Consider the following 27,608-nt stretch of genomic DNA (forward strand, 5'->3'; position numbering starts at 1 on the left):
ATTTATTTTTTATATATTTAAAAAAATTAATAGACCTCACATATTTGTATCTTCTCACCCGCTAAAGATGAAGAGACAATGTATATTATAGGGATGATCCGATCCGCAAGGACCATGATTGGGAATTGTTTGATCGTCTTTCTCTGAGGAAGAGGCAAAATAGAATCAACTTGAATTCGGGACCACTATTCGAAATCTTAGTGAAACACTGAATTCGGGACCACTAAATTCTAGTTTGAAAATAAAAAGTTGAATTATTTTTTAATTACATATCATGCAAATCAATTTGTTAATATGGGTTTTATGGTAAAAAAAACACCGTGGACCCCCTTACATGCAAATTCGTTTATATGGCAAAGCATTTTCTCAAATATGGTAGCATAATTAGTTTATATGACAAGCATTTACAATATCAGTTTTTAATTAATTTTTTTAATCAGTTTTTTATTAATTTTTTTTTGTTTTATTTCAATTTTGTAGGAAAAAATGGCTAATATTTCGGATTTTTCTACCGATGAAGTATAATTTCTAATCTTATATTTATATGTTTATATTTATTTGATATATTTATCGATTTTTTAACATTAAATTTCTCGTAATTTGTAGGTTTTTAGATCTCTTGAAGATTTGAAGAATTGGGTACAAAATATTGCACGTTCTCAAGGTTATGTTACAGTCACTAAACGATTGAAGGCAACAACTTTTGGATTCAAATCTAAAGTATTTATTTGTTGTGATCGTAGTGGTATATCCAGAAGTAGAAATGCGGAAACAAAAAAAATTAATTGTCCATTCGAATTGATAGCAAAGTATATGAAGGCACAAGATGGTTGGAAGTTAAAGGTCGTACGTGATGATCACAATCACGAACCATCAATGTATATGGAGGGTCATTCATTTGCAATGCGATTGTCGGATAAAGAGACTCGTTTGGTCCATGATTTGACAGAGTTGAATGTTAAACCACTAGATATTTTGTCAACAATAAAGCAGCAAAATGAAAGTAACGTGTCTTCACAGAAAACTATATACAATTGTCGCCATAAGTTTACGATATCTCAACGAGAAGGTAGAAGTCTGATACAAAATGCCATGCACATTTTGCATACTAAAGGGTATAATTATGAGTATCGTTTAAACGAGAGCACTAACGAGTTAGAGGAGTTGTTTATTATGCACCTAATATCGTTACAGATGTGGCAAGCATTCCCATATGTGGTGTTGATGGATGCTACATACAAAACAAAAATGTATAATCTTCCTTTTCTGGAGATTGTTGGTGTCACTTCTACGAGACTGACGTTTTCCATAGCCTTCACATTCATGCATAGCGAAAAAACAAGCAAATACAGGTGGGCATTGCCTTGTTTGAAATTGACAATTAACGATTCTTTTTGTCCTCGTGTCATCGTCACCGATAGAGATTTGGCGTTGATGAAGGCGTGCAAAATGTTTTTCCACAAAGTAAACATTTACTTTGTAGGCGGCATATATTCAACGATATATCAAAGCATTGTAGGAAACGTATCAAATCAGATAAGACTTGGGGTTCTCTTCATCCAATGTGGAAGAAATTAGTCGAATCTTCGACACCGAGTGCATACATGCAAGCTTATGCAGACCTTCAATCGTTATTGTCCAAAGATCCAGGTATATATATATATATATATATATATATATATATATATATATATGTATATATATATATATATATATATATATATATATATATATATATATATATCCTAAACTCTTAATTTCTTTAATAATTATTATTCATTCAATCATACTAATTTGATTTTTCTTCACGTTTGAGTTGTTTTTGGGTATCTTTACAATACTTGGTTGGAGAAGTATCCCGACAAATTTGTATCATTGTGGACAGACAAAAGTAGCAATTTTGGGAATTCAACAACAAATAGAGTTGAGAGCTAGCACGCTAAGCTAAAAAAACACCTAGCATCTCGAAAACGTGACTGGATAAATTCATATATGTTATTGAAACAGTTGTACAGTCACAAGACACAGCTATCAAATAGATTTTCACAAGGAGCATAATCATTCGTAAACCAAAATTTAAGGATGAGATATTCAATTCACTACGACATCATGTTTCAGAAAATGCTTTGGATAAAATCTTAGTAGAGCTTCATCGGTTAAAAGGATTTGTACCAACTCCTGAGAAATGTGGCTGTCAACTACGGACATGTTTTGGTTTACCATGCGCTCACGAACTTGCGATATATGTTGATGCAGGTATGTCAAATGTATTGTATCTAATTGACAACTTTTATATGTATAATCACTTTATAACATTTTGACTTTTTTACAATAGGTTCACCTATTCCGTTGGATTCAATTGATATTTTTTGGAGAACGCTTGATTTTAAGCCTTGTGTATTTGTGGATTATGGAAATCTTAATGTTGATGATCATATGCAAAGGTGGAAGGAAAAATTCAACAATCAACCAGATCATGTCAAATATAGTTATATAAGAAAGATGGAAGAGATAACCGATCCTTCAAAAATTATGATCAATGAACCTTCGGTTAAGAAAAATAATCGTGGACACCCAAAAGTGAAGTGTGGTCACCATCAAAGTCAATCTCCTCACCAATACAGTTGTTCAGACTTGAAACAGGAACCACCTAGGCATAGTTCATCATTCTTCGACTAGAACAATGAACCGACTAGGCATAGTTCATCATTCTTCGACTTGAACGATGAACCGACTAGGCATAATTCATCATTCTTTGACTTGAGCGATGAACCGACTAGGCATAATTCATCATTCTTTGACTTAAGCGATGAACCAGCTAGGCATAGTTAATTCTTCATGGGCATGAACGAGGAACCAATGGACCAATGTTCGTACAAGTTTAACTTGAATGAGGAACCAACATGTCAATGGTCGTACCAGTTTGACTTGAAAGAGGAAGCACCTATGGAACATAGTTCATTGTTGAAGGAAATTCCATCAATATTTCATCCGTACATCACGCGTATACAAAATGTAATGGGTGATGGAAATTGTGGTTTTAGATCGGTAGTCGTTTGTCTCGGGTATGATGAAAATGAGTGGCTTTTCATTCGCCAACAATTGTATGACAAGTTATTGACTTCATATGAAGACTATTCTAGAGTTTTCATTGGAGGAGATGGAGTACTTGATTCATTGTCTTTCTTTATGACAGATAGGACAGCACCACCAGAACACTATATGTTTATGCCTGAGACAGGTATCCTGATAGCCAACAGGTTTTGTGTGCTTGTCCAATTTTTTACCACAGTGGGCCCTGTAACCTTTTTCCCTCTATGGAGAGGTCCTAGTGAGTTTCAAAATCATCGTGTCCTTACATTTGCACTTGTATACACCAATCACTATGTGATGGTATAGTTAGAAGGAGAGTACATGATGCCTCCTATTTCAGCATTATGGATCCGCCACAAAGACCCGTCCGCAGCCGAATGGAAAACTATGTATAAGTCGCGTCTAGAATTTTATAAGCGACTCAGACCCACGGAAAGATCTTTTATGACTATAGATGATTAGTTGTTGTTTATTTTTGTCTTGGATTTAAAGGTCGTACGTGATGATCACAATCACGAAAAATCAATGTATATGGAGGGTCATTCATTTGCAATGCAATTGTCGGATAAAGAGACTCGTTTGGTCCATGATTTGACAGAGCTGAATGTTAAACCACTAGATATTTTGTCAACAATAAAGAAGCAAAATGAAAGTAACGTGTCTTCACTGAAAACTATATACAATTGTCGCCATAAGTTTATGATATCTCAACGAGAAGGTAGAAGTCTGATACAAAATGCCATGCACATTTTGCATACTAAAGGGTATAACTGTGAGTATCGTTTAAACGAGAGCACTAACGAGTTAGAGGAGTTGTTTATTATGCACCTAATATCGTTACAGATGTGGCAAGCATTTCCATATGTGGTGTTGATGGATGCTACATACAAAACAAAAATGTATAATCTTCCTTTTCTGGAGATTGTTGGTGTCACTTCTACGAGACTGACGTTTTCCATAGCCTTCGCATTCATGCATAGCGAAAAAAACAAGCAAATACAGGTGGGCATTGCCTTGTTTGAAATTGACAATTAACGATTCTTTTTGTCCTCGTGTCATCGTCACCGATAGAGATTTGGCGTTGATGAAGGCGTGCAAAATGTTTTTCCACAAAATAATCATTTACTTTGTAGGCGGCATATATTCAACGATATATCAAAGCATTGTAGGAAACGTATCAAATCAGATAAGACTTGGGGTTCTCTTCATCCAATGTGGAAGAAATTAGTCGAATCTCCGACACCGAGTGCATACATGCAAGCTTATGCAGACCTTCAATCGTTATTGTCCAAAGATCCAGGTATCATTAGTATATATATATATATATATATATATATATATATATATATATATATATCCTAAACTCTTAATTTCTTTAATAATTATTATTCATTGAATCATACTAATTTGATTTTTCTTCACATTTGAGTTGTTTTTGGGTATCTTTACAATACTTGGTTGGAGAAGTATCCCGACAAATTTGTATCATTGTGGACCGACAAAAGTATCAATTTTGGAAATTCAACAACAAATAGAGTTGAGAGCTAGCACGCTAAGCTAAAAAAACACCTAGCATCTCGAAAACGTGACTGGATAAATTCATATATGTTATTGAAACAGTTGTACAGTCACAAGACACAGCTATCAAAGAGATTTTCACAAGGAGCATAATCATTCGTAAACCAAAATTTAAGGATGAGATATTCAATTCACTATGACATCATGTTTCAGAAAATGCTTTGGATAAAATCTTAGTAGAGCTTCATCGGTTAAAAGGATTTGTACCAACTCCTGAGAATTGTGGCTGTCAACTACGGACATGTTTTGGTTTACCATGCGCTCACGAACTTGCGATGTATGTTGATGCAGGTATGTCAAATGTATTGTATCAAATTGACAACTTTTATATGTATAATCACTTTATAACATTTTGACTTTTTTACTATAGGTTCACCTATTCCGTTGGATTCAATTGATATTTTTTGGAGAACGCTTGATTTTAAGCCTTGTGTATTTGTGGATTATGGAAATCTTAATGTTGATGATCATATGCAAAGGTGGAAGGAAAAATTCAACAATCAACCAGATCATGTCAAATATAGTTATATAAGAAAGATGGAAGAGATAACCGATCCTTCAAAAATTATGATCAATGAACCTTCGGTTAAGAAAAATAATCGTGGACACCCAAAAGTGAAGTGTGGTCACCATCAAAGTCAAGCCCCTCACCAATACAGTTGTTCAGACTTGAATCAGGAACCACCTAGGCATAGTTCATCATTCTTCGACTAGAACAATGAACCGACTAGGCATAGTTCATCATTCTTCGACTTGAACGATGAACCGACTAGGCATAATTCATCATTCTTTGACTTGAACGATGAACCGACTAGGCATAATTCATCATTCTTTGACTTAAGCGATGAACCAGCTAGGCATAGTTAATTCTTCATGGGCATGAACGAGGAACCAATGGACCAATGTTCGTACCAGTTTAACTTGAATGAGGAACCAACATGCCAATGGTCGTACCAGTTTGACTTGAAAGAGGAAGCACCTATGGAACATAGTTCATTGTTGAAGGAAATTCCATCAATATTTCATCCGTACATCACGCGTATACAAAATGTAATGGGTGATGGAAATTGTGGTTTTAGATCGGTAGCCGTTTGTCTCGGGTATGATGAAAATGAATGGCTTTTCATTCGCCAGCAATTGTATGACGAGTTATTGACTTCATATGAAGACTATTCTAGAGTTTTCATTGGAGGAGATGGAGTACTTGATTCATTGTCTTTCTTCATGACAGATAGGACAGCACCACCAGAACACTATATGTTTATGCCTGAGACAGGTATCCTGATAGCCAACAGGTTTTGTGTGCTTGTCCAATTTTTTACCACAGTGGGCCATGTAACCTTTTTCCCTCTATGGAGAGGTCCTAGTGAGTTTCAAAATCATCGTGTCCTTACATTTGCACTTGTATACACCAATCACTATGTGATGGTACAGTTAGAAGGAGAGTACCCGATGCCTCCTATTTCAGCATTATGGATCCGCCACAAAGACCCGTCCGCAGCCGAATGGCAAACTATGTGTAAGTCGCGTCTAGAATTTTATAAGCGACTCAGACCCACGGAAAGATCTTTTATGACTATAGATGATTAGTTGTTGTTTATTTTTGTCTCGGATTTTTGTTATGTAATACTTAAAATTAAAAAAAATGATGAAGATTTGTTCGGATTTTATTTCTTATAATATTATTTATAATATCAATGATATTAGGTTGACGAAAATTTATTTATAATTTATTTTTTTTATAATATTATATTTGTTATTATATTATAAAAACTATATTATTGTTGTTTTTTTATCTTAATAAAAATAAATATAAAATTATTAATATTAATTAAGTTAGTAAAAAAATGTAATTATTAAATAATAATGATTTATTGATTATGTAATAATGAACTAATAATAAAAGTTGGTCAAATAATAATTATATTGTGATGATGATTTAAAAAGTAAAGTCAATAATAATTATATGATGATAATTATCATCATTCACCTAAAAGGAAATTTCTTTTCACACACCAATCTATCTATAGGGCAGTTACACACCAATCTATTTATAGGGCTTTTTAATTACTGAATGAGTTTTGATTAATTTTGATTGGAGGCGTCTGGGCACATCTTCCGCCTTTTTTTCTTTTATTAAAGATGGCTTCCGTTTTTTCTTTTTTGAAATTGGGCCCCAATTATTGTTGACCACCAAATGCAAGTGGAGTGATATTTGGGTTTTTCGAATTTGAGGTTTACTCCATAAAACCTATCTTCTCTTTTTATTTTTTTATTTCACTTTTTTTATCGGTGTATATTCACAATTTACACACTTTACTAATTATTTTTTAATTATTTTTCATTCTAAACTTAAGCCTAAAGTTAAAAAAAATTATAATTAATTGTTATCTTTTAATAATAATAATAATAATAATAATAATAATATTATTATTATTATTATTATTATTATTATCTAAAAAAATTCAAATTTTAGTATTATTTTACTTAAACCCTACTACACACCAGTCTATTACTATTGACATATTGTTTGACTCTGACTTCTTTTTTATTTACCAATTTTCCATATATTCAAGTTTATATTTTCAAGAAAGTTGTCAATTTAAATTTCCAAACAAAAATACAAAAAACTATAAAGTTTAAGTTTATATTACACCTATAAATTTTACTGTTCATATTACATAAAAAATAAAAAATAAAAAATAAAAAACATTCACAAAATATAAATTGTAAACTTCATATATCGCCGGAAAATATCACCGGAAATACTTTAGGAACCAAAATATCTATCGTTCGAGCCATCATTTCTTGCCGGAAATACATTATCGGAGCATTCGCTGTAAGTTCTTTCTCTTTCTCTTAACTTGTCCTAAATATTTACTTTACCTTATTGGAGCATTTATGTTGTCGCCATGGATGAGAGACAAAATCAACCTGTAATTGAGTCTCTAGAGTTCATGGATGAGGGCCAAGAAGATCGAATAAGTGCTTTGCCAGACTGCTTGCTTATTGAAAGTGAGTCGGCAGTTGTTCCACTAGACGCTACCGGAAACACTAGACGCTGCCGGAATGACAAACTATGTACAAGTCGTGTCTAGAATTTTATAAGCGACTTAGACCTACGGAAAGATCTTTTATGACTATAGATGATTAGTTGTTTATTTTTGTCTCGGAATTTTGTTATATAATATTTAAAATAAAAAAAATTGATGAAGATTTGTTTCTAATTTATTTTTCTTATAATATTATTTATACTATCAATGATAATATGTTGATGAAAATTTATTTAGAACTTTATTTTTTTATAATATTATATATATTATTATATTCTAAAAATAATATTATTATTGTTATTTATCTTAATAAAAAACAAATTTAAAGTTATTAATATTAATAAGGTTAATAATAAAATTGTAATTATTAAATAATAATGGTTTTTTGATTAGGTTATAATGAATAATAATAAAAGTAAGTCAAATAATAATTATATGGTAATGATTACTTAAAAAGTAAAATCAATGATAATTATATGATTATAATAACCTAAAAAGTAAGTCTAATGATGTATGATTATAATGTAGGTTAGTGTGTATGAAGTATGACCACACCTAAAAAGCAAACCTAATATATAAGTTGGTGTTTTGTAGAGGGCTTTTTATTTATGCCCTCCATCTTATCACACTCCATTCTATTTTGACCTAGACTAATCATCTTTTGACCGAATTTTATTGGCTACCTTTTGCTACATTAAAGACTTAAACTCAACTTTTTGTTTTTATTACTGCACGTCTTTTTTTATTTTATTTCTTTTTTTCTTTTTTACTTATAACAATAAGATAGTTTTCAACAATAAAGATTAAAGTTATATTTACTATTTTATTTTGTTTCCATATATATAACATTTTACTGAGTTTTCAACAATTTTATTATTGCACGACTTTTGACAAAATTTGGAAAACTTAACTTTTTTTATTATAATAAAAGGCATACATTAAAAAAAAAGAATAATAAACTTAAATTATATAATAGAAATATATTTATTATTAGGTTACATGTAAAAGAATAGAAAAGGTTTATATGATTTTTAATAAGAGTTTTAATATTTTCTTTTTGAAATGATATATATTCAGATTTTTTTATTTTGTAGTTATTATTATTTTATTTTGCAAATATGTCTCTTAAATTTATTTTTATAATATTTTTATTAATATACGTGTTTAGTAACATTATAATTATGGGCTTCTAAAAATACAACCAATTTTTCTTAAAACACATTAAATGACAAACGCGTTTTAATATGCTTTTTTTATTTTATGTTATGTTTTTTTATTTAATGTTATGGTGAAGTTTTCTACTGCATGGTTTGCTGTTACCAAAAAAGAATAGTTTTTTTTTTGTTTTAGTTTTACTTTTTAATGTTTTTTTTTTATTTTGGTAATTATAATCATTGATCTGTACGATTGATCTGTACGAAGCTTTCAAAGAAAATTTAGAAAATAATAAAGTTAGTAAAATTTAATTGAATATAACAAAACAATAATAACGTTTGAAAAAAAAATTAATGATTTGAGAGAGAGAGAAAGAGAGAAGACAAAAAAGTAAGAGAGAAAATTATTTTTTTCAATGATGAGTTAATTATGACTTTAAATATACATAATAAAATAGAGTGGAGTGTCTACAACACCACCATTTGTAGAGTGGTGTGTCCAAAACTATTATCCTATAAGGCTATGCGGAGTCGAAAGTGTCAAGCCAAGTGCCAAGCTCGCCAACTACATTGAAACACCGCCCCCTAGCTCTCGCTAGGGGGCTCGCCATTGTTGAGTCGTCATAGTCTTAGCGAGGTGAAAGAAAAAGCTTGCTTGGTTCCGATTGGTTGCATGCATTCCAGCTTTACTTTTTTAGTTTGCATGAGAATAAACAACAAAACATTTTTAATATATATATATATATATATATATATATATATATATATATATATATATATATATATATATATATATATATACTCAACTAATATAAATCAAACACACTCTCACCAATTTACACACAAAAAATCATATCTCTCACAAACATTCTCTCTCAATTCACCAAAGAATCATGTCTTCATCTCAAACAAAGAAAAACCTACGAACCAACAAAAAAAAATTCAAAACTTCCATCACTACACCTTCCAACTCCAAACACTCAATCAACAAACCTTCCATCCCCAAACCTTCCATCACCATCACGTTATCGACCATCATTTGATCAACCAATTCAGTCTCCTTCTAACTTCTACTTTCCTACAATGGCTCCGCAAATGTTTCCATTTAATCATTTCTCTTCTCAACCAATGGGATTTTACCACAACCAATCTCAACCAACACCTCGTCCGGATATGGATCTTGATCCGTTTGAAACGGTTCAAGAAACTCAATTCTTTTCTCAACCCCAACAACAAACTGACTTTCAAACTTAACCACGCCGCCTACTCGACGAGTCATCCGATTCTTCCGATGAAGTCATCCAGGAGACACAGCCACTAGAATATGGTGGTCAAGAATGGATGCAAAGATTGAGGATAATTCGGAGTGCAGTAATCCATACCGATCTTCGCCGCCATTTGACCAATCATCTTTGGACGATGGACAAATAATGATCTAAATATGCTACCAGAAGACGAATTGGAAGGCCAGTATTCGGAGGAAGACCCGTTGCTGTAGTGTGTGGTTTTTTTTTATGAAGTGATTTTTAATAATGAAGTGTGTTTTTTTTATGTATTAAATCATGTTTTAATAATGAAGTGTGTTTTTTTGTGTATTAAATAAAAATTATTTGTTTATTAAAATAAAGTAATTAAATTAAATTACATAAAATAAATAGAAAAAATATATTTATTAAAATATAGTAATTAAATTAAATTAGAAAAAAGAAAATATAAAAAATTGAGTGTTAAGAGTGTTAGCAATCCTTACAAAATGTTAAGTGTAAGTGTTAAACAAAGAAAAATGATGTGGCATTAAAAATACTAATGTGGCAAGGTGCCAAGAGTATCACCACTCCTCTTAGTCTAAAGGCTATTATGATTATGGCATATGAGAGCATGACCCAAAAAAATATGTCGTGTCCTTTCATTATTTTCATTGTTTGTCTATAAAGAGTACATCATTTTAATTTTGTTTATTATCGAGTATATTCTTATTATTTGTATATAATAGTTACTATATATTTTTATTATCTGAATAACATGCTTATTTATAATCTGGCTACATATTTAGTTGTTTGGTTTGTTCGGTTTACAAACACAATTAATGTATTTGTAAATCAAACTAAATAGATATAATATTAAAGTTTTTCTAAAAAGAACTATGAAATAAGTTATTTGACATATTATATTGAGTGACACCATTTAACAGTATAACATCCTCAACTCTTGTTATCGTTGTGTTTACATGGGAACAAAACAAGATCATTATTTATTGATAATTGCTTAACCCTTATGAAAATAAATTTATTTAATCTCTTTTTATCATGGTTGCACATCATAGATTATCAAGTTAATTTAATATCATTGAGAACCTTCTATTCCATGTGATCTACTTCAGGTACGGGTGATTTGCAAATAAAATTACAACTTTACAATTATACCCCTCATGGTTAATATATTACCAACACATATTATACAAGTAAAATATCAAAGGGAAGCATGTAATAATCTTAAAATGCAAATACTTGTGGCTATCTCTTATTAGACGTGCTGAAACAATGCTGAACAAAATTTTGCTAATTTGTATAAATTGTGTTAGTTGAATATATTCATAAATAATAGAATTTATTACATATATTAATAAACAAATATAGTAATATGATAAATTAAAAGGAAACTTGTGTGAATATATGTTATCATTATATAGTGAAATCATAAAAAAGGGAAAAGTTGTTGGTTTTATACGCTCAATAATGATCATAAAATGATATTGCTAATAACATATGATTCTATAGGGTCACGGCAATAACAAGTAGACACTTGAATTAATATTTTAGTATATTAGTTTGATTCATATTAAATTATTAGAACTCTTGAATTTTTTTATTACATGGCAATAGTAATAATAATAAAATGTGATTCATAAGAGTGTATGAATTATTATAAGTTTGGTACTTATATTGTTTAATTATTATATGATTTAGTTTATGTGAGATTTATTTATTTAATTTAATGAGTTAGATTAAATAAATAAAAATAACAAATATATATATATATATATATATATATATATATATATATATATATTTGAAAGTCTTTATAAAATATAACAAGCTAGTTTTGTAAAATAGAATGATTTCGTGTATAATCACTCCACACCACGTTTATGGGTGGTCCAATGCATGTAGAGGTTTTTATGTTAGTCATGATTGACTCTTGCATGTGTCGGATGATTAAACGAGTGAAAGGCTTTCATTTTTCTTAATGTTTAAGCATATGAACGAAATTTTACTCTCACAAACTCTCTCATTCTTTCTCTAAGTTGTTAGTTGTTAAAACAAGAGAATATATACTCTCTTGAACACCAAAAATTTGTTTTTGGTTGTTCAAGATCAAGATGATGTATTATAGCATTCATCTAGTGCTGGAGCTTGTTGGTAGACTTTCTCTAGAGAGATTTTACATTAGGTTCTTGCCATCATCATCATCGTTCAGCCTCCCGTGAGGACCAAAGGACAAAAAAGGTTGTTAATATTATCATTCTATGGTTGTTTATTTAAATCTTGCATGTTCATGTAATGTGATCCTTTGTCGGATTTTATGATGTTCAAGTTTTATATTAAAAGTCTTCCGTTGCTAACTCAAAGTTTTATATTTTGAAACTTAATCTTGAACGCCATGTTTCTATCAATTAGTACCAGAGCCTTCTTTACATGCATGCATAGATTTAATAGATGAAATGAAAATAAAAGGTTATTAAAAGACTAAAATATGTTCCAAACACACAAAGTCAAAAGTTAATACAAGATATTAAAATTTGAGCTAAAACCAATAAAGAAAATATGATTTCTAAAAAAATGTACCATGTATTATTGAATGCATGCAATATATATGATACAATATGTTTTTAAAACTAGAATTATAAAACATATAAATCCATTTAAAATGCAAGTCTATGTCGTCCTCTTAAAAGACACTCACTCATCACTTGTATGGTCCTTGTGGGATAAAGTTCACCTAACCACTTGGATTTATCTTTTGATGTTCGAGGTAGTTTTGCAATTTCTAGTGGGATAAAGGTCACCTAACTACTAGTTATCTATCAATTCGACATGCCTTTTAAGATGGATGACATGATCAGGAATCTTTTGTGATAAATGTCACCTAAGCATTAGAGACCCGAGGAATAGATGGAATCAAACATGCCAATTAACAAAAGGTTGTTAAGGATCCCATGCATCTAGGAATTACATTTAGATGTAACTGGTAATCGCTACCTACCTTGTTGAAATAAATAACGGGATAAAGGTGACTAACCGATTATTTGTTTTGCAACTTTAGATCCTAGACTTTAATTAATTAATGTTTTTGGATACAAAGAGTATTAATTATTAAAGATTTAAAACATAAAAAATACTAACTGAACTTTGTTAAATTTTTTAGATGGCCCAAAATTCAAACCACCAGAACAATTACCTTCGATCACTTCTTGAGAAGGAGAAACTCAACCGTACAAATTTTCTCAATTGGAACCGTAATTTGAGAATTGTCCTCATTCCAGAAAAGAAAGTGTATGTGCTTGATGCTCATATCGCCGACGAGCCTGCTCCTACTCCTAGGGCTCCTTACAATGCTTAGTTGAAACATGTAGATGATTCAATCGAGATTGCGAGCCTTATGTTAGCCACGATGATACCAGGCCTCCAGAAGGATCTGGAACATCTCTTTTCATATAACATCATCACCCAACTGAAGGACATGTTCCAACTGCAAGCAAGGACGGAACACTTTGAGATAGTCTGAGCGTTACATGGGTATAAGATGGGAGAAGGACAGAATGTGAGCTCGCATGTACTCAAGATGAAGAGTCATATTGATCATCTATAGAGACTTGGTTCTTCCATTTCCAGTGAGTTAGCTGCGGACTTGATCCTCAACCTATTGCTAAAATCATATGATACCTTCATCATGACCTACAACATGAATGGCTGGGGAAAACCCATCTCATAGTTACATTCGATGTTCAAAACTGCTGAGAAGAACATTCCCAACAAAGTCACTCTTGTTCTCTCAATAAGGGAAAGAGGAATCAAGAAACCCAAATCCAAGAACTCCAAGGATGAGGTTGTCAAGGGTAAAGGCAAAAAGGTTTCCTAAACCCCACAGACTAAGAAGAATGAGGAGAAGGTGGCTAAAGAAGACACATGCTTTGAATGTGGTGTCTTTGGCCATTGGAAAAGGAATTGTCCTACCTACCTTGTAGAGTTAAAAAAGAAGAAGGTCGAGGCTGGCACTTCAGTTATCTATGTGATAGACTTAGAATTATATACTTTTTCATCTATCACATGGGTAATTAATATTGGATGTGGAACTCATATTTGTAATTCGTTACAGGGGTTCAGAAGGAGTAGGCAACTGAAAACAGGTGAAATCATCCTCCACGTGCGAAATGGAGCAAGAGTTCAAGTTCAAGATTTAGGAGATTATGATTTACTTTTACCTAATGGCCTGTATTTGACATTGAATAATGTTTTTTATGTACCTAGCTTGACTAGGAATATAATTTCAGTTGCACGTTTGAAACAATCTGGCTTTACTTATCATTTTAATGACAACATTGTTTCTGCTTATAAGAATGATATATCTTATTTTGAGGCTACACCTCTTAATGGGATATATGAAGTAAACCTAGATAGTTCACTAATAATAGTTATGTATGCCATACTAACACCAACAAACTCAAACATGATTTAAGTGACTCTTATCTATGGCATTGTCATCTTGGACATATGTCACACCCCAAAACCAAGGATGGCGGAAACGTCTGGGGGTGGAGGACTTCATGTATAGTATCACAACAACAAGTATATTAGTGCTCAAAGTAAAATACAACCATCATGGATATAATTGAAAGAGTTACACCATAGTATGTGTTTACATGTTTCAAATCAATTACACTATGATGACAAAATGAAATGTTTGACGATTTAACGTCCCATCCTCAAAAGCGGTTGATTTCCTGTTTCACTGAATTCCTGAGAATACAAGTAGTTTTGAAAAAGTGTCAACAATTAAGTTGGTGAGTTCATAAGAGTTTTATTTGAGAAAGAAGTCGTTTTCCTTGTAAAAAGCGATAGAATATGATTCCAGAAAATTCAATATTTTCTTTATTAAACGCGAAATGAACTCTCCTATGTTATGCAATAATGTACTCTAGAAAGACCTGTAGATTCCTTCTATAATTACCCAGTGTATATAAGTTATATAAAATTCAAGTTAAATAAACTGTCGAATATAATGGGTCTGCCCTAAGTCCACAACCAAACAAGAAACAGGAAGTAAGGCGGGCCCATCAATTCTAAGTCGATTGCGACTAAATTCATATATAACTCTAACATGCACACTTAGCAAATTATAGCTGAAGTCTAACAATTCTAGATGAAACGTAGTTTTAATATCATGAAAGTCATTTAGTGCTAAACCTGGTACTTTGCCATGTATACTTCAAGAAAAATCCCTTATTTTCCTTATAAAAAGTTATGTAGCCTTAAATCCCAAGACCGAGAATATGTGTGTGTGTTTTGTACTTATGATGTTATAATCGTAATGCGTTTCCAAAGAAAATCCAATATTTTCCTTATAAAAAGTTATGTAGCCTTAAATCCCAAGACCGAGAATGTGTGTGGGTTTTGTTCTTATAATGTTTATAATAGTCTTTAAATAGATAAAACCCCTTTTCAAAATAGAATTTTCCCTGTAAACTGGAAAGATTGTTAACTCCCTATGTGAGTCGTTACAACCAAACAAGAAACAGGAAGTAAGGCGGGCCCATCAATTCTAAGTCGATTGCGACTAAATTCATATATAACTCTAACATGCACACTTAGCAAATTATAGCTGAAGTCTAACAATTCTAGATGAAACGTAGTTTTAATATCATGAAAGTCATTTAGTGCTAAACCTGGTACTTTGCCATGTATACTTCAAGAAAAATCCCTTATTTTCCTTATAAAAAGTTATGTAGCCTTAAATCCCAAGACCGAGAATATGTGTGTGTGTTTTGTACTTATGATGTTATAATCGTAATGCGTTTCCAAAGAAAATCCAATATTTTCCTTATAAAAAGTTATGTAGCCTTAAATCCCAAGACCGAGAATGTGTGTGGGTTTTGTTCTTATAATGTTTATAATAGTCTTTAAATAGATAAAACCCCTTTTCAAAATAGAATTTTCCCTGTAAACTGGAAAGATTGTTAACTCCCTATGTGAGTCGTTATAACCATACTATGACGAGAAATAACCTGCAACAACGTTTTTCAGACGTCAGGATCTTATGACTCTTGTCACCCGCAGACCTGTCGGTCCGGCTGTAGCTAGCAGCGAGGTATGGGGTGTCAATCCCAATATAGATCTATACACTATTATCACGCTCTCCCTACAAGAGACTCTGGTTACAACTTACAGGATTTGTGTTGAGTATGAATCCACAGAAATGTTGAGTGTGAATCCACAGAAATGTTGAGTGTGAATCCACAGAAAAGCTGGTCAAAAATGGCAGGAACAATGTGAAGTTGTGAAGCCACAATTGTTGAATGAAGACCCAGTTGTGTTTTTTGACTACTTCTGATTTCCATCTCTATATAAGAGATTATTCTGTATTTGTAAAACTTGAATCTAGTGTAACACAGAAAGAGTGCAGATTAGCACCAAGAAATGTAAATTCCTAGTTACCGGTGGACGTAGGTCAGAGAAGGACCGAACCACGTTAAATACCTCATGTTCATCCTTGTGTTCTTGTTTTTCATGAGTTGTGTGTGTTTAGAGTCGTGTGTTAAGTGTCTCGATCCTAACAAGTGGTATCAAAGCGTTGGTTTAGCTCCAGAAGGTGAATTTCAGTTTTTTGGTCGAAATTCTTTTTCGTCAAAAACGATTTTGGTGTATACCGTTGGAAAGGTCTCGTTCCGAAGATTCCGAAAATATTTTTTTCTGAATTTTTTGACCACCGGAAGACGTCCAAATCGCCGGTCAAAGGTTTGCCGGAATAGTTACCGGAAAAACCAGTTCGCCGGAGAAGACGACACTGTAGACCGGAGTTCCACCGGAGAAGACGGCACTGTAGACCGGCGTTCCGCCGGAGAACACGACACTGTAGCAACACTGTAGCAACACTGTAGCAGATTTGAAAAATTGCAGTTTAGCCCCTGAACTTTCAGAAAATTGCAGTTTAGCCCATGAACTTTCAGAAAATTGCAGTTTAGCCCCTAATCTTTCAGAAAATGGCAGAAAGCAGTAAGCTTCAGATTGAGAAGTTTGATGGGAAAGATTTTGGTTGGTGGAAGATGCAAATTGAAGATTTGCTCGTACAGAAAGAGTTGGACGCAGTTTTAGGTGAAAAACCGGAGGCGATCACACAAGCAAACTGGGAGACTTTGGATAAGAAGGCCAAGGCATTTATTAGACTGACTTTGTCAAAGGATGTTGTCTTCAACATTTTGAAGGAGACCTCGGCAAAGGGAATCATGGAGGCATTGTCTAATATGTACGAGAAGCCGTCGGCAGCAAATAAAGTCTTCCTGATTCGGGAACTAGTCAACACGAGGATGAGGGAAGGAAGTTCAGTTACAGTACACATCAACAATTTGAACTCGATTTTATCCAGACTTGGGTCAGTGGGAATAAAATTTGAGGACGAAGTTCAAGCTTTACTACTGTTATCATCATTACCTTACAGTTGGACCGGAACAGTTACAGCCGTTACTAGTTCCGCAGGATCGAAAGAGCTCACTTTTGAGGGAATTCGGGATTTAATTCTAGGCGAAGACGTCAGACGAAGAAATTCCGGGGAATCATCAAGTGAACAATTGAATGCGGTCAGAGGTAGAAGAAATAACAGAGGTAGTGGGAGCGGGAACAGGAGAAGGAGTCAGTCGAGGACTCGAAATGATGTGACTTGTTGGAACTGTAAAGAGGTTGGACATTTCAGGAATCAATGTCCAAAAGACAAGAAAGAAGTTAACGTTGCAGTAGACCATTCAGATGATGATGTTTTGATCTGTAGTGTGGAGAGCAATGTGGATTCCTGGGTTATGGATTCGGGTGCTTCATTTCACGCTACCCACAGCCGTGAAGCACTGCAGAATCTGAAAGAAGGAGATTTTGGTAAGGTAATACTGGCGAACTATGAGGTTCTTGATGTGACGAGCATAGGTGACTTAGATTTGAAGACTCCAGTTGGTCCATGGACTTTGAAGGATGTCCGGGTAATTCCAAGTCTGAAGAAACAATTGATTTCTGTTGGGCAGTTGGATGAACAGGGACACGAGGTTAAGTTCAGGAATGGGCAGTGGAAGGTTGTTAAAGGAAATCTTGTGATAGCTCGTGGATATAAGAGGGGTTAATTATATATGGTCAGTTTACCGTCTGAGGGAGTAACCGTCCCAGTTCAGAAGAAAAACAAAATCCGGTTCATAGAGTCTCGTGGACAGAAGAAGGTTTGCTTTGCAGATGGCAAACCCAGAGTCACAGGTCAGATTCAGGTTGAACGTGTTTGGAACGGTTCAGAAAAACCAGTCAAGGGCATTCATAGCAGTGGGAACAAGGGTTGTGCTTCAGCTAGAATACCCAGAACACAGTGGGTTAAGAGAACCAGTATTCCATCTGTAAAAGTCTCTCCAGATTATCTACTTTATATGGAGAGTGTCGTTTGTTCTCAGGATGTTCCAGGATCGGGCAGTTCATTTCAGTGGGAGCCGATGGAGACAGAGAACAGGTCAGTGGCAGACTTAGCCATGACTGATGTGTTGGAGCTAACGAAAGCTTCAACTGGCCTTCAGGTTAATTGAAGAGAAGGCCAGGGTAACTAGGAAGGACTTAAGATCAAATACAGATGCACAGTTGAAGCACAGGTGAAGATTGTTCCGTGGCTTCAAGTGGGAGATTGTTGAGTATGAATCCACAGAAATGTTGAGTGTGAATCCACAGAAATGTTGAGTGTGAATCCACAGAAAAGCTGGTAAAAAATGGCAGGAACAATGTGAAGTTGTGAAGCCACAATTGTTGAATGAAGACCCAGTTGTGTTTTTTTACTACTTCTGATTTCCATCTCTATATAAGAGATTATTCTGTATTTGTAAAACTTGTATCTAGTGTAACACAGAAAGAGTGCAGATTAGCACCAAGAAATGTAAATTCCTAGTTACCGGTGGACGTAGGTCAGAGAAGGACCGAACCACGTTAAATCCCTCATGTTCATCCTTGTGTTCTTGTTTTTCGTGAGTTGTGTGTGTTTAGAGTCGTGTGTTAAGTGTCTCGATCCTAACAATTTGAACCCGTACTCTAAGAGTACGATAGAGAATTGTCTCACAACTTACGTTAACTAGTTTACATATAGTTTGAGTATAAAACCTCTTCCGTGGAGGAAGTGAAATCACATTTTATTAAATAAATTAGTGATATGAAATCCATAAACTATTACTATTATAGTTTATCATCTAGTATATGAAAAACCCATTTGTTTTGAGAGTAAAACCTTTTTCATGTAGTATGCTTTTATCGAAAATTTCATAAACTATATTTATTGTAGTTTATTATATGTGTTCGAAATGAATGGGAAAACCTTATTATGAATTACTAATTTCTGTTTATGATGATAAACTAACAATAAATACATTCAACATTTAGGATCTTAGTGTTATGCACTTTGCTCAACATACTATAAAGTGTTGTTAATATGGTAAGTTATGCAGCTAGCTTTTAACCTTTCTGCACTGTTTTGAAAATATCATAGAAAAATCATACGAGGTCGAAAACTAAATCCGTAAACTCTGAGAGTTTATAAAATGTGTCTAGTTTATTCATAATTTTTATTATGATTTTTAGAAGTATCTAACTTGTGTGAAAAGGTTCATATTCACAGACTGGTCCGAATTTGTTTCTGAAATGTTAGGCAGTTTTGTAAAAATCACCATAAATTGTAGAAAAATCGTATGGAGATGTACAAGTAGTCATTTTAAAGGTATGAACCTGAAATATTTGCATATTAAACAGTTTTGAAAGATATTAAGTTTAAGTTAGGTAAAACAGTTCGTGAACAGGTCATAACTTTTCTATTGTAAGCTGTCAAGTTAAGTTTTAAATATGTTTTGGTGTTTTAACTTTTATTCCCCCCCCCCTCCCTGAAAACTAAAGAAAACTGGAAAATATAGGGGTATGAACTCACCTTGAGTGATTTCTTGAAGAGTGGAAGGTCGGAGACGAGGAGTATTAAGTCAAGAACACTTGATGAACACGTGAAGTGTTGGATGATCCTAAGAACAATTTCGTGTTAATATGTGCGTAGATGATCCAAGAGTGTTATGAAAACATGTAATAGCACTTGAGGTAGAAGGAAATAATTACCAATAAGTCAATAAATAACTCAAGAACACTTCAAAAGTGTGTCTGGAAGTTGAGAGAAAAGAAGTTCTCTTGATGGTTAAGAAGTGTATATGTGTTTTATGGAGAAGAAAATGATCAAGGAAATCCCCAGGCATTTCTTTATATGAAGGATTGCTGGAGCAAGTGGCTAAGGTGAAGGGATGTTTACATTGGTGTGTGTGATGGGGATAAGGTTGGACAAATGAGAAAGTGACACATAGGTGCAAGTGGGCACACTTGACCCATTTGTAATGTAAAATATCCTTAGATATTTTCTTCAATGTAAATAATGATTTATAATTAATAAACCCTTGAAAAATAAATAAAATATGAGTTTTGGGGTTTAAAATGGTAAAAATATGAATTCGGTGAAAAAATCCCGTCAAAAACGGGCTTAGGAAGCGAAAGTAGTCGAAAACCGGCATTAAGGAGCGAAAGGGGCGAGGTCTCGGTCCTTAAGGCTATGGACCGAAGGTGTGTTTCGGTCTTAGATGCTAGGAACCGAAAGTAGAAGGGGAAGACTGAAGGCGGAAGAAGGAAGCGAAGGTGAGGAGGGACCGAAATGAACCGAGGGTTCGGCTTATTTCGCTTCATGGGAGGTTCGGTCCTGCTGAGTTCGGTTCTGACAGTTCGGTTCTGATAGTTCGGTTCTGACATCTTCGGCTCTAATAGGAGGGTTCGGCTCCTAAGAGGTTCGGTTCCTAAGAAGGGTTTCGGCCCTAATTAGCTATTTTTCGATATAACTCTCCGTTTCAAGCGGTTTTTGGCCAAGTTATGGGTCGGGATGACTATAAAAAGTTGAGAGAGATTTTGAGAGAGATTTGGGAGAGATTTCCCATACTTGGAGAGAGTTGGGAGAGATTTCACATACTTTGAGAGATTTCACATACTTGGAGAGATTTGGGAGAGATTTCACATACTTGGACAGATTTGGGGGAGATTTCACATACTTGGAGAGATTTGGGAGAGATTTCACATACTTGGAGAGATTTCACATACTTGGAGATATTTGGGAGAGATTTCACATACTTGGATAGGTTTGGGAGAGATTTCACATACTTGGAGAGATTTGGGAGAGATTTCACATACTTAGAGAGATTTCACATACTTGGAGAGATTTCACATACTTGGAGAGATTTGGGAGAGATTTAATTTTAGCCATTATTATCGTATAATCTTGCAATGCAAGGTTCGTGAATCCCGTTATGCTTCGTTTATGATTGTTTTAAGTCCCCAAAAGGGTCCATAGTCGTGTTTTGATGCGTTTAACTCCCTTTTTAGGGTTTTACACTGATAAACACATAGATTCTCCGAGATACTTGAATTCTTGACATACAAATGCACACATTTTTATACATAGAATAAGTTTTAACATACAAGTACTAGTTAAGTTTGACCGGTTTGACTTGTGGACTTTGACTTGAATTTGACGGTTGTCACAACATATAAACAAGAAACGCATATCCCAACTTCAAAAGAGTGGTATGTTGAAGGCAAATGATCTTGATGCATTGGATATATGTGAATCTTATTTATATGGAAATATGACTACGGCTCATTTCACTAGTTCAAGTGAAAGAGTTAAGGATTTGTTAGGAATCATACATACTAATGTATGCGGTCCTTTCAATACCATGTCTAGAAATGGCGAAATATACTTCATCACTTTCACTGACGACTAGAGTCGTTATGGTTATGTTTATTTGATGAAACATAAACATGAAGCATTTGAAATGTTCAAATTGTTTCAAAGTGAAGTTGAAAATCAACTCAATAAAACAATTAAAGTCCCTCAGAGGAGGAGAGTATCTAAGTGATGAATTCTTAACTCATCTAGAGAGTCGTAGGATTATCTCACAACTCACTCCACCTAGAACACCACAACATAATGGTGTTTCATAGAGGATGAATCAAACCCTACTTGATATGGCTAGATCTATGATGAGTAGAAGCACTCTCCTTTTAACCTTTTGGAGTTATGCCTTGCTAACAGCAGCCTGTATCTTGAATATGGCTCCAACCAAGAAAGTAGACAAAACACCTTATCAGATTTGGCATGGGAAGGTTCCATCATAATCTTACTTAAGTGTGTGGGGATGTGAATCTTATGTAAGACAAGAAGCTTCTAACAAATTAGATCCAAGATCTACTAAGTGCATTTTCGTGGGATATCATAAAGATTATATAGGATATTACTTCTACAATCCTAGCGCAAAATAAAGTATTTATTGCTAGGAAATCGAAATTCTTAGAAAGCAAGTTTCTAATGGATGAAGCTATTGGGAGGCATGTGGAACTTAAGAAAGAACCACAACCTAATGCACAGGAGGTTGGCACTAGTACCCAACAAGAAGTTGTTCAACCTGAAAAAGTCATTGATCAGGAACTTAATGAAATACACGGTGTTCGCAGATCTGGTAGAGTTCGTTTAGAACCGGAGAGATACGGATTTCTCATTGATGAGATTTTTCTTGTGGATTCCGATGATCCCATCAACTATCATAATGATATGTTAGATTCTGAATCAGACAAATGGATAGAAACAATGAGCACTGAGATGCAATCCATGCATGAAAATCAAGTATGGGACTTGGTTGATCTTCCTCCAAATAGTAAGAGAATAAGGAGTAAGTGGGTTTTCAAGAAGAAAACTGACATGGATGGAATTCTACACACTTACAAAGCCAAACTTGTGGCGAAAGGTTATACACACACTCAAGGTATTGACTATGAGGAAACCTTCTCTCCAGTGGCTATGATAAAGTCTATAAGGATACTACTTGCCATAGCAACATATTATAACTATGAGATATGGCAAATGTGTTGGATTAGGTGTCTAAGCCCATAACTATAATTGGTATGTACTTGAATTGATAGCAGCATAGTCCTTTTGGGTTGCCCTTAAACCTAGCAACTGGACAAGGAAATTATGAAAGGAGAGATATTAATTTATTATAAGATTAATAAATTAATATAAATGACTTATTAATATGTTAAAAGATTTATATATTAATTAGAAATCATAAGGTTTAATTAATAGTTAGCCAGAAATTAATTAGAATTAATTTTGGGGTTAATTGTATTAATTATAAAGTGCAGGGACTAGTTTGCAATTATCAAATAGTTGAGTGGAAGGCTCCAGAACCTCCTTGGAAGGAGGTGGACGAAATCTATAGGGGAAACCCTAAGGATTTCGTCCAAGGGGCTTAGATAAGGCCTTTGGATTAGCTTAGGCCCCAAGCAAAGGAGTATTAGGGTTTTCCCTAAGCCCTAGATCCCTCTGCTATATAAGGAGCCTCCCAGCTCCTAAATTCGGCCACTCCTTCCTTGGTGAAACCCTAGGGCCGAATTTTGCATACCCTACTATCTCTCCTTCAAGTTTCCTTCTTGCTAGTTTTTGGGTGTGACTCCATTAGAGGCATTACATTTGTGGTGCTAGGCTTCCAAGAAGATCAATTTCAATAGGATTAACAATTGTTTGCTATAACAATTGAAAGGTATGTAAATCTTAAACCCTAGTTAGTTATTTTTGAAAATAGCCTATCTCCTCTAGGGTTCTTGTTTTGCAATTCAAAGTTATATGTTCAATAGTTAAAACATAGATCCAAAGTAGGTTGCAAGTGAACTTAGGAATTGTTTTTCTAGTTTATTTGTTTTACCCAAAACCCATCAAAATGGATGTCAAAAGAACTTTTCTATATGGACACTTGTCAGAAGATGTCTATATGGCTCAACCTGAGGGTTTTGTTGACCCAAAGTATCCTAACAAAGTGTGTAAGCTTAAAAGGTCCATTTATGGATTGAAGCAATCATCTTGAAGCTGGAACATTCGTTTCAATGAGAAAATCAAAGAGCATGGGTTTTATACAAAATGAAGATGAACAGTGTGTTTATAAGAAAACTAGTGGGAGTAATGTCACATTCCTAGTTCTATATGTAGATGACATATTGCTTATTGGAAATGACATTCCTTCTTTGAAAGGAGTTAAATCATAGCTTGACAAATGTTTCTCAATGAAAGATTTGGGTGAAGCAGCTTATATTCTTGGTATAACGATCTATAGAGATAGATCAAGGAGACTTATAGGTTTAAGTCAAAGGGCATACATTGACAAAATCTTGAAAAGGTTTAAGATGGAGAATTCTAAGAAAAGATTTTTTCTAATACCACATGGAACTATATTGAGCTCGTCTCAATGCCCTAGCACAAAAGTCGAGCTAGAGAGAATGAATGGAATCTCATATGCTTCTGCAATTGGATCCACCATGTATGACATGTTATGCACAAGACTTGATATATCGTATGCTTTGAGCATGACGAGTAGATGCCAACAAAATCCAGTAGATTGGATTGTTGTTAATAACATTCTGAAGTAGTTATGAAGAACTAAATAAATGTTCCTCGTCTATGGAGGTTTGGAAGAAGATCTTAGTGTAAAGTGTTACACTAATTCTAGTTTCGAAACATGTGTAGATGATTCTAAATTGCAATCCGAGTTTGTATTCATTCTTAATGGAGGCGCAATTTCTTACAAGAGCACGAAGCAAAGCGTAGTTGCACAATCAACTATAGAATCAGAATACATTGACGCTTCGGAAGCAGCACAAGAAGTAGCCTAAATGAAGAAATTCATTGAAGATCTAGGGGTTTTCCCTTCCATTCAGGATCCCCTAGAGATATTTTGTGATAATGAGGGTGCCATGGCTTTATCTAAGGAACCTAGATCACAAAAGAAAACCAGGCACATCCAACGAAGATTCAACTACATTTGAAATATAGTTGAAGAGGGTGATGTTTGTATTCGCAAAGTTCATACAGATCAAAACATGGCGGACCCATTCACGAAGCCACTACCACTAGCCAAGCATGAGCATCACGCTAGATCGATGAGGCTTCGTTATTCTAGTGAGAGGATTTGATTTGGATTTAGTGTTTAGATGATTGGAACATTGTAAGCAACAATTATGTAAGGAATTTGAGATATCGAGATACGATACTTTCATTAATATTTTTTGTGTTCTATATTAGCATGTTTAATCCTTGAATAATGCTAATTATTCTAAAAGGTCCACATTCAATCATATTTGCGGGAATAAATATAAACAAAGGCTAATATGAATTGGATTGGTTGAATTTCACAAAATGAAATTTGCAAAAGGATTGCAACCAAGTTCATTGGTACTTACTGTGGAACAAGTATTGGACATGGACCGCTTCAAGATCACTTCGTGGATCGTCATCATAAGTGACTCTTGAACATGGTAGTATCTTTGTATCCTTAGACCTAAGATACATATTAGTGACTCAAGTGTGAGGAGTATTGTGCGTTCATATGGTTCTTCCCTGCTCTTTAACCAGGCAGTCATAAGGTCATCATTAGGTACAATATGATATGCATAAGAGGCATATGTGGTCAAAGAGGGATTAGTTCTTCTTATATGTTGAGAGTGAGACATCTAAGGCGCCTGAATAAAGTTGACACCAAATAAGAATGATTGCGATCAATATCTCATGTTTAACATGATGTCTGTAACAAAGGGACCACTGATACATCACCTAGTCACATCAATTGAATCCTTGTGCTTATGGGAATTGAATGTTGTTGAATGGCACTTCGCCATGTGTTGTTGGGGGGCAGTGAAATGTTGCTAGACGTTCACCACTCTCTATATCCTTGGATGATTTAATCTTGCACAAATGGGAGATTGTTGGTTCTATATGCTCAAGAATGATCATAAAACGATATTGTTAATAACATATGATCCTATAGGGTCACACCAATAACAAGTAGACACTTGAATTAATATTTTAGTATATGAGTTTGATTCATATTAAAATATTATAACTCATGAATTTTTTTATTACATGGTAATAGTAACAATAATAATAAAACATTATTCATAAGAGTGTATGAATTATTATAAGTTTTGTATTAATATTGTTTAATTATTATATAATTTAGTTTGTGTTAGATTTATTTATTTATTTTAAAGAGTTAGATTAAATAAATAAAACTGACAAATATATGTATATATTTGAAAGTATTTACATAATATAAAAGCTAGTTTTATAAAATAGAAAACTTTGAGTATTAAAGAGGAGAGAGAATGAGCGTTTGACTAATTTTGCCTCCTTCTCTCATGATTTCGTGTATAATCACTCCACACCACCTTTATGGTTGGTCCAATGCATGTAGAGGCTTTTATGTTTGTCATGATTGACTCTTGCATGTGTGGGATGATTAAAAGGGTGAAAGGCTTTCATTTTTCTTTATGCTTAAGCATATGAACGGAACTTTACTCTCACAAACTCTTTCATTCTCTCTCTAAGTTATTAGTTGTTAAAAGAAGACAAAACATACTCTCTTGAACACCAAAAATTCGTTTTTGGTTGTTCAAGATCAAGAGGTTGTATTTTCAAGAGTTGAACTATCATTCATCTGGTGTTGGAGCTTGTTGGTGGACATTCTCTAGATGATTCTACTTTGGGTTCTTGCCATCATCGTCGTCGTTTAACCTCCAATGAGGACCAAAGGACAACAAAGGTTGTTAATCTTATCCTTCTTTGGTTGTTGATTTAAATCTTACATGTTCATGTAATGTGATTCTTTGTCGGATTTTATGATGTGCAAGTTTTATATTAAATGTCTTATGTTGCTAACTCAATGTTTAATGTTTTGAAACTTAATCTTGAACACCATGTTTCCATCAAAAGTGAATAAAAGAAAAGAGTAGGATTATATATACATACCAAGACTTATGGAAGAATAATAAGTGTATTGTAGCTTATACTTTCCCACCACTCATGTGACGTCTCTCAATATTCTACATACATAAACAAAAAGTTGTGTCAACACATGTTATCATTTAATTCATTTGAATTGCATCAAAGGTAAAGTAATTGAAAAACAATACAATATGATTAGAGATACATACAAAGAACTAAGGAATAAGAATACTTATGTTGTAGCTTACCGGTTTCTATAACATGTCTCGATTTTCTACCTGATACAATAAAATTGGTTTCAACATGTGTCATATTTAATCTGGTGGAATTACGGATGAAGTGCAAAGCTATTAAAAGTAAACAATTAAATGTATACCAAATATATTATGGTTTTCTTCTCTTATTAATGGAGTAATAATTGCCTTTTTTCTCTAAACTTCTCGTATGTTGTGAGTTAACGGTTGAATAACTACAATATATATAGAAATAAACTAAATAATTATTGGAAGTAATGGAAATTATCCTTTAAATAATTTTATCATTATCTGATTATCTTACAAATATATAAGTTTTGTTTCATGATTTGTTAAACATGATTATCGGTTTC

At 33.6% G+C, this 27,608-nt stretch overlaps 1 protein-coding gene across 1 annotated transcript; it reads left to right on the top strand.

Moving 5' to 3' along the window:
• The first annotated feature begins 294 nt into the window (after window positions 1-294).
• Window positions 295-2,679, top strand: LOC145131123 (uncharacterized). Its single transcript, XM_079065853.1, has 6 exons — window positions 295-306; window positions 481-519; window positions 607-1,442; window positions 1,484-1,650; window positions 2,119-2,256; window positions 2,336-2,679. The coding sequence occupies exons 1-6, from the start codon at window positions 295-297 to the stop codon at window positions 2,677-2,679; spliced, it is 1,536 nt and encodes a 511-aa protein (XP_078921979.1).
• The last annotated feature ends 24,929 nt before the right edge of the window (window positions 2,680-27,608 follow it).

The sequence above is a fragment of the Lactuca virosa genome, chromosome 8 (genome assembly GCF_052849685.1).
Source record: "Lactuca virosa cultivar CGN04683 chromosome 8, Lactuca_virosa_CGN04683_v6, whole genome shotgun sequence".
Classification (NCBI taxonomy): Eukaryota; Viridiplantae; Streptophyta; class Magnoliopsida; order Asterales; family Asteraceae; genus Lactuca; species Lactuca virosa.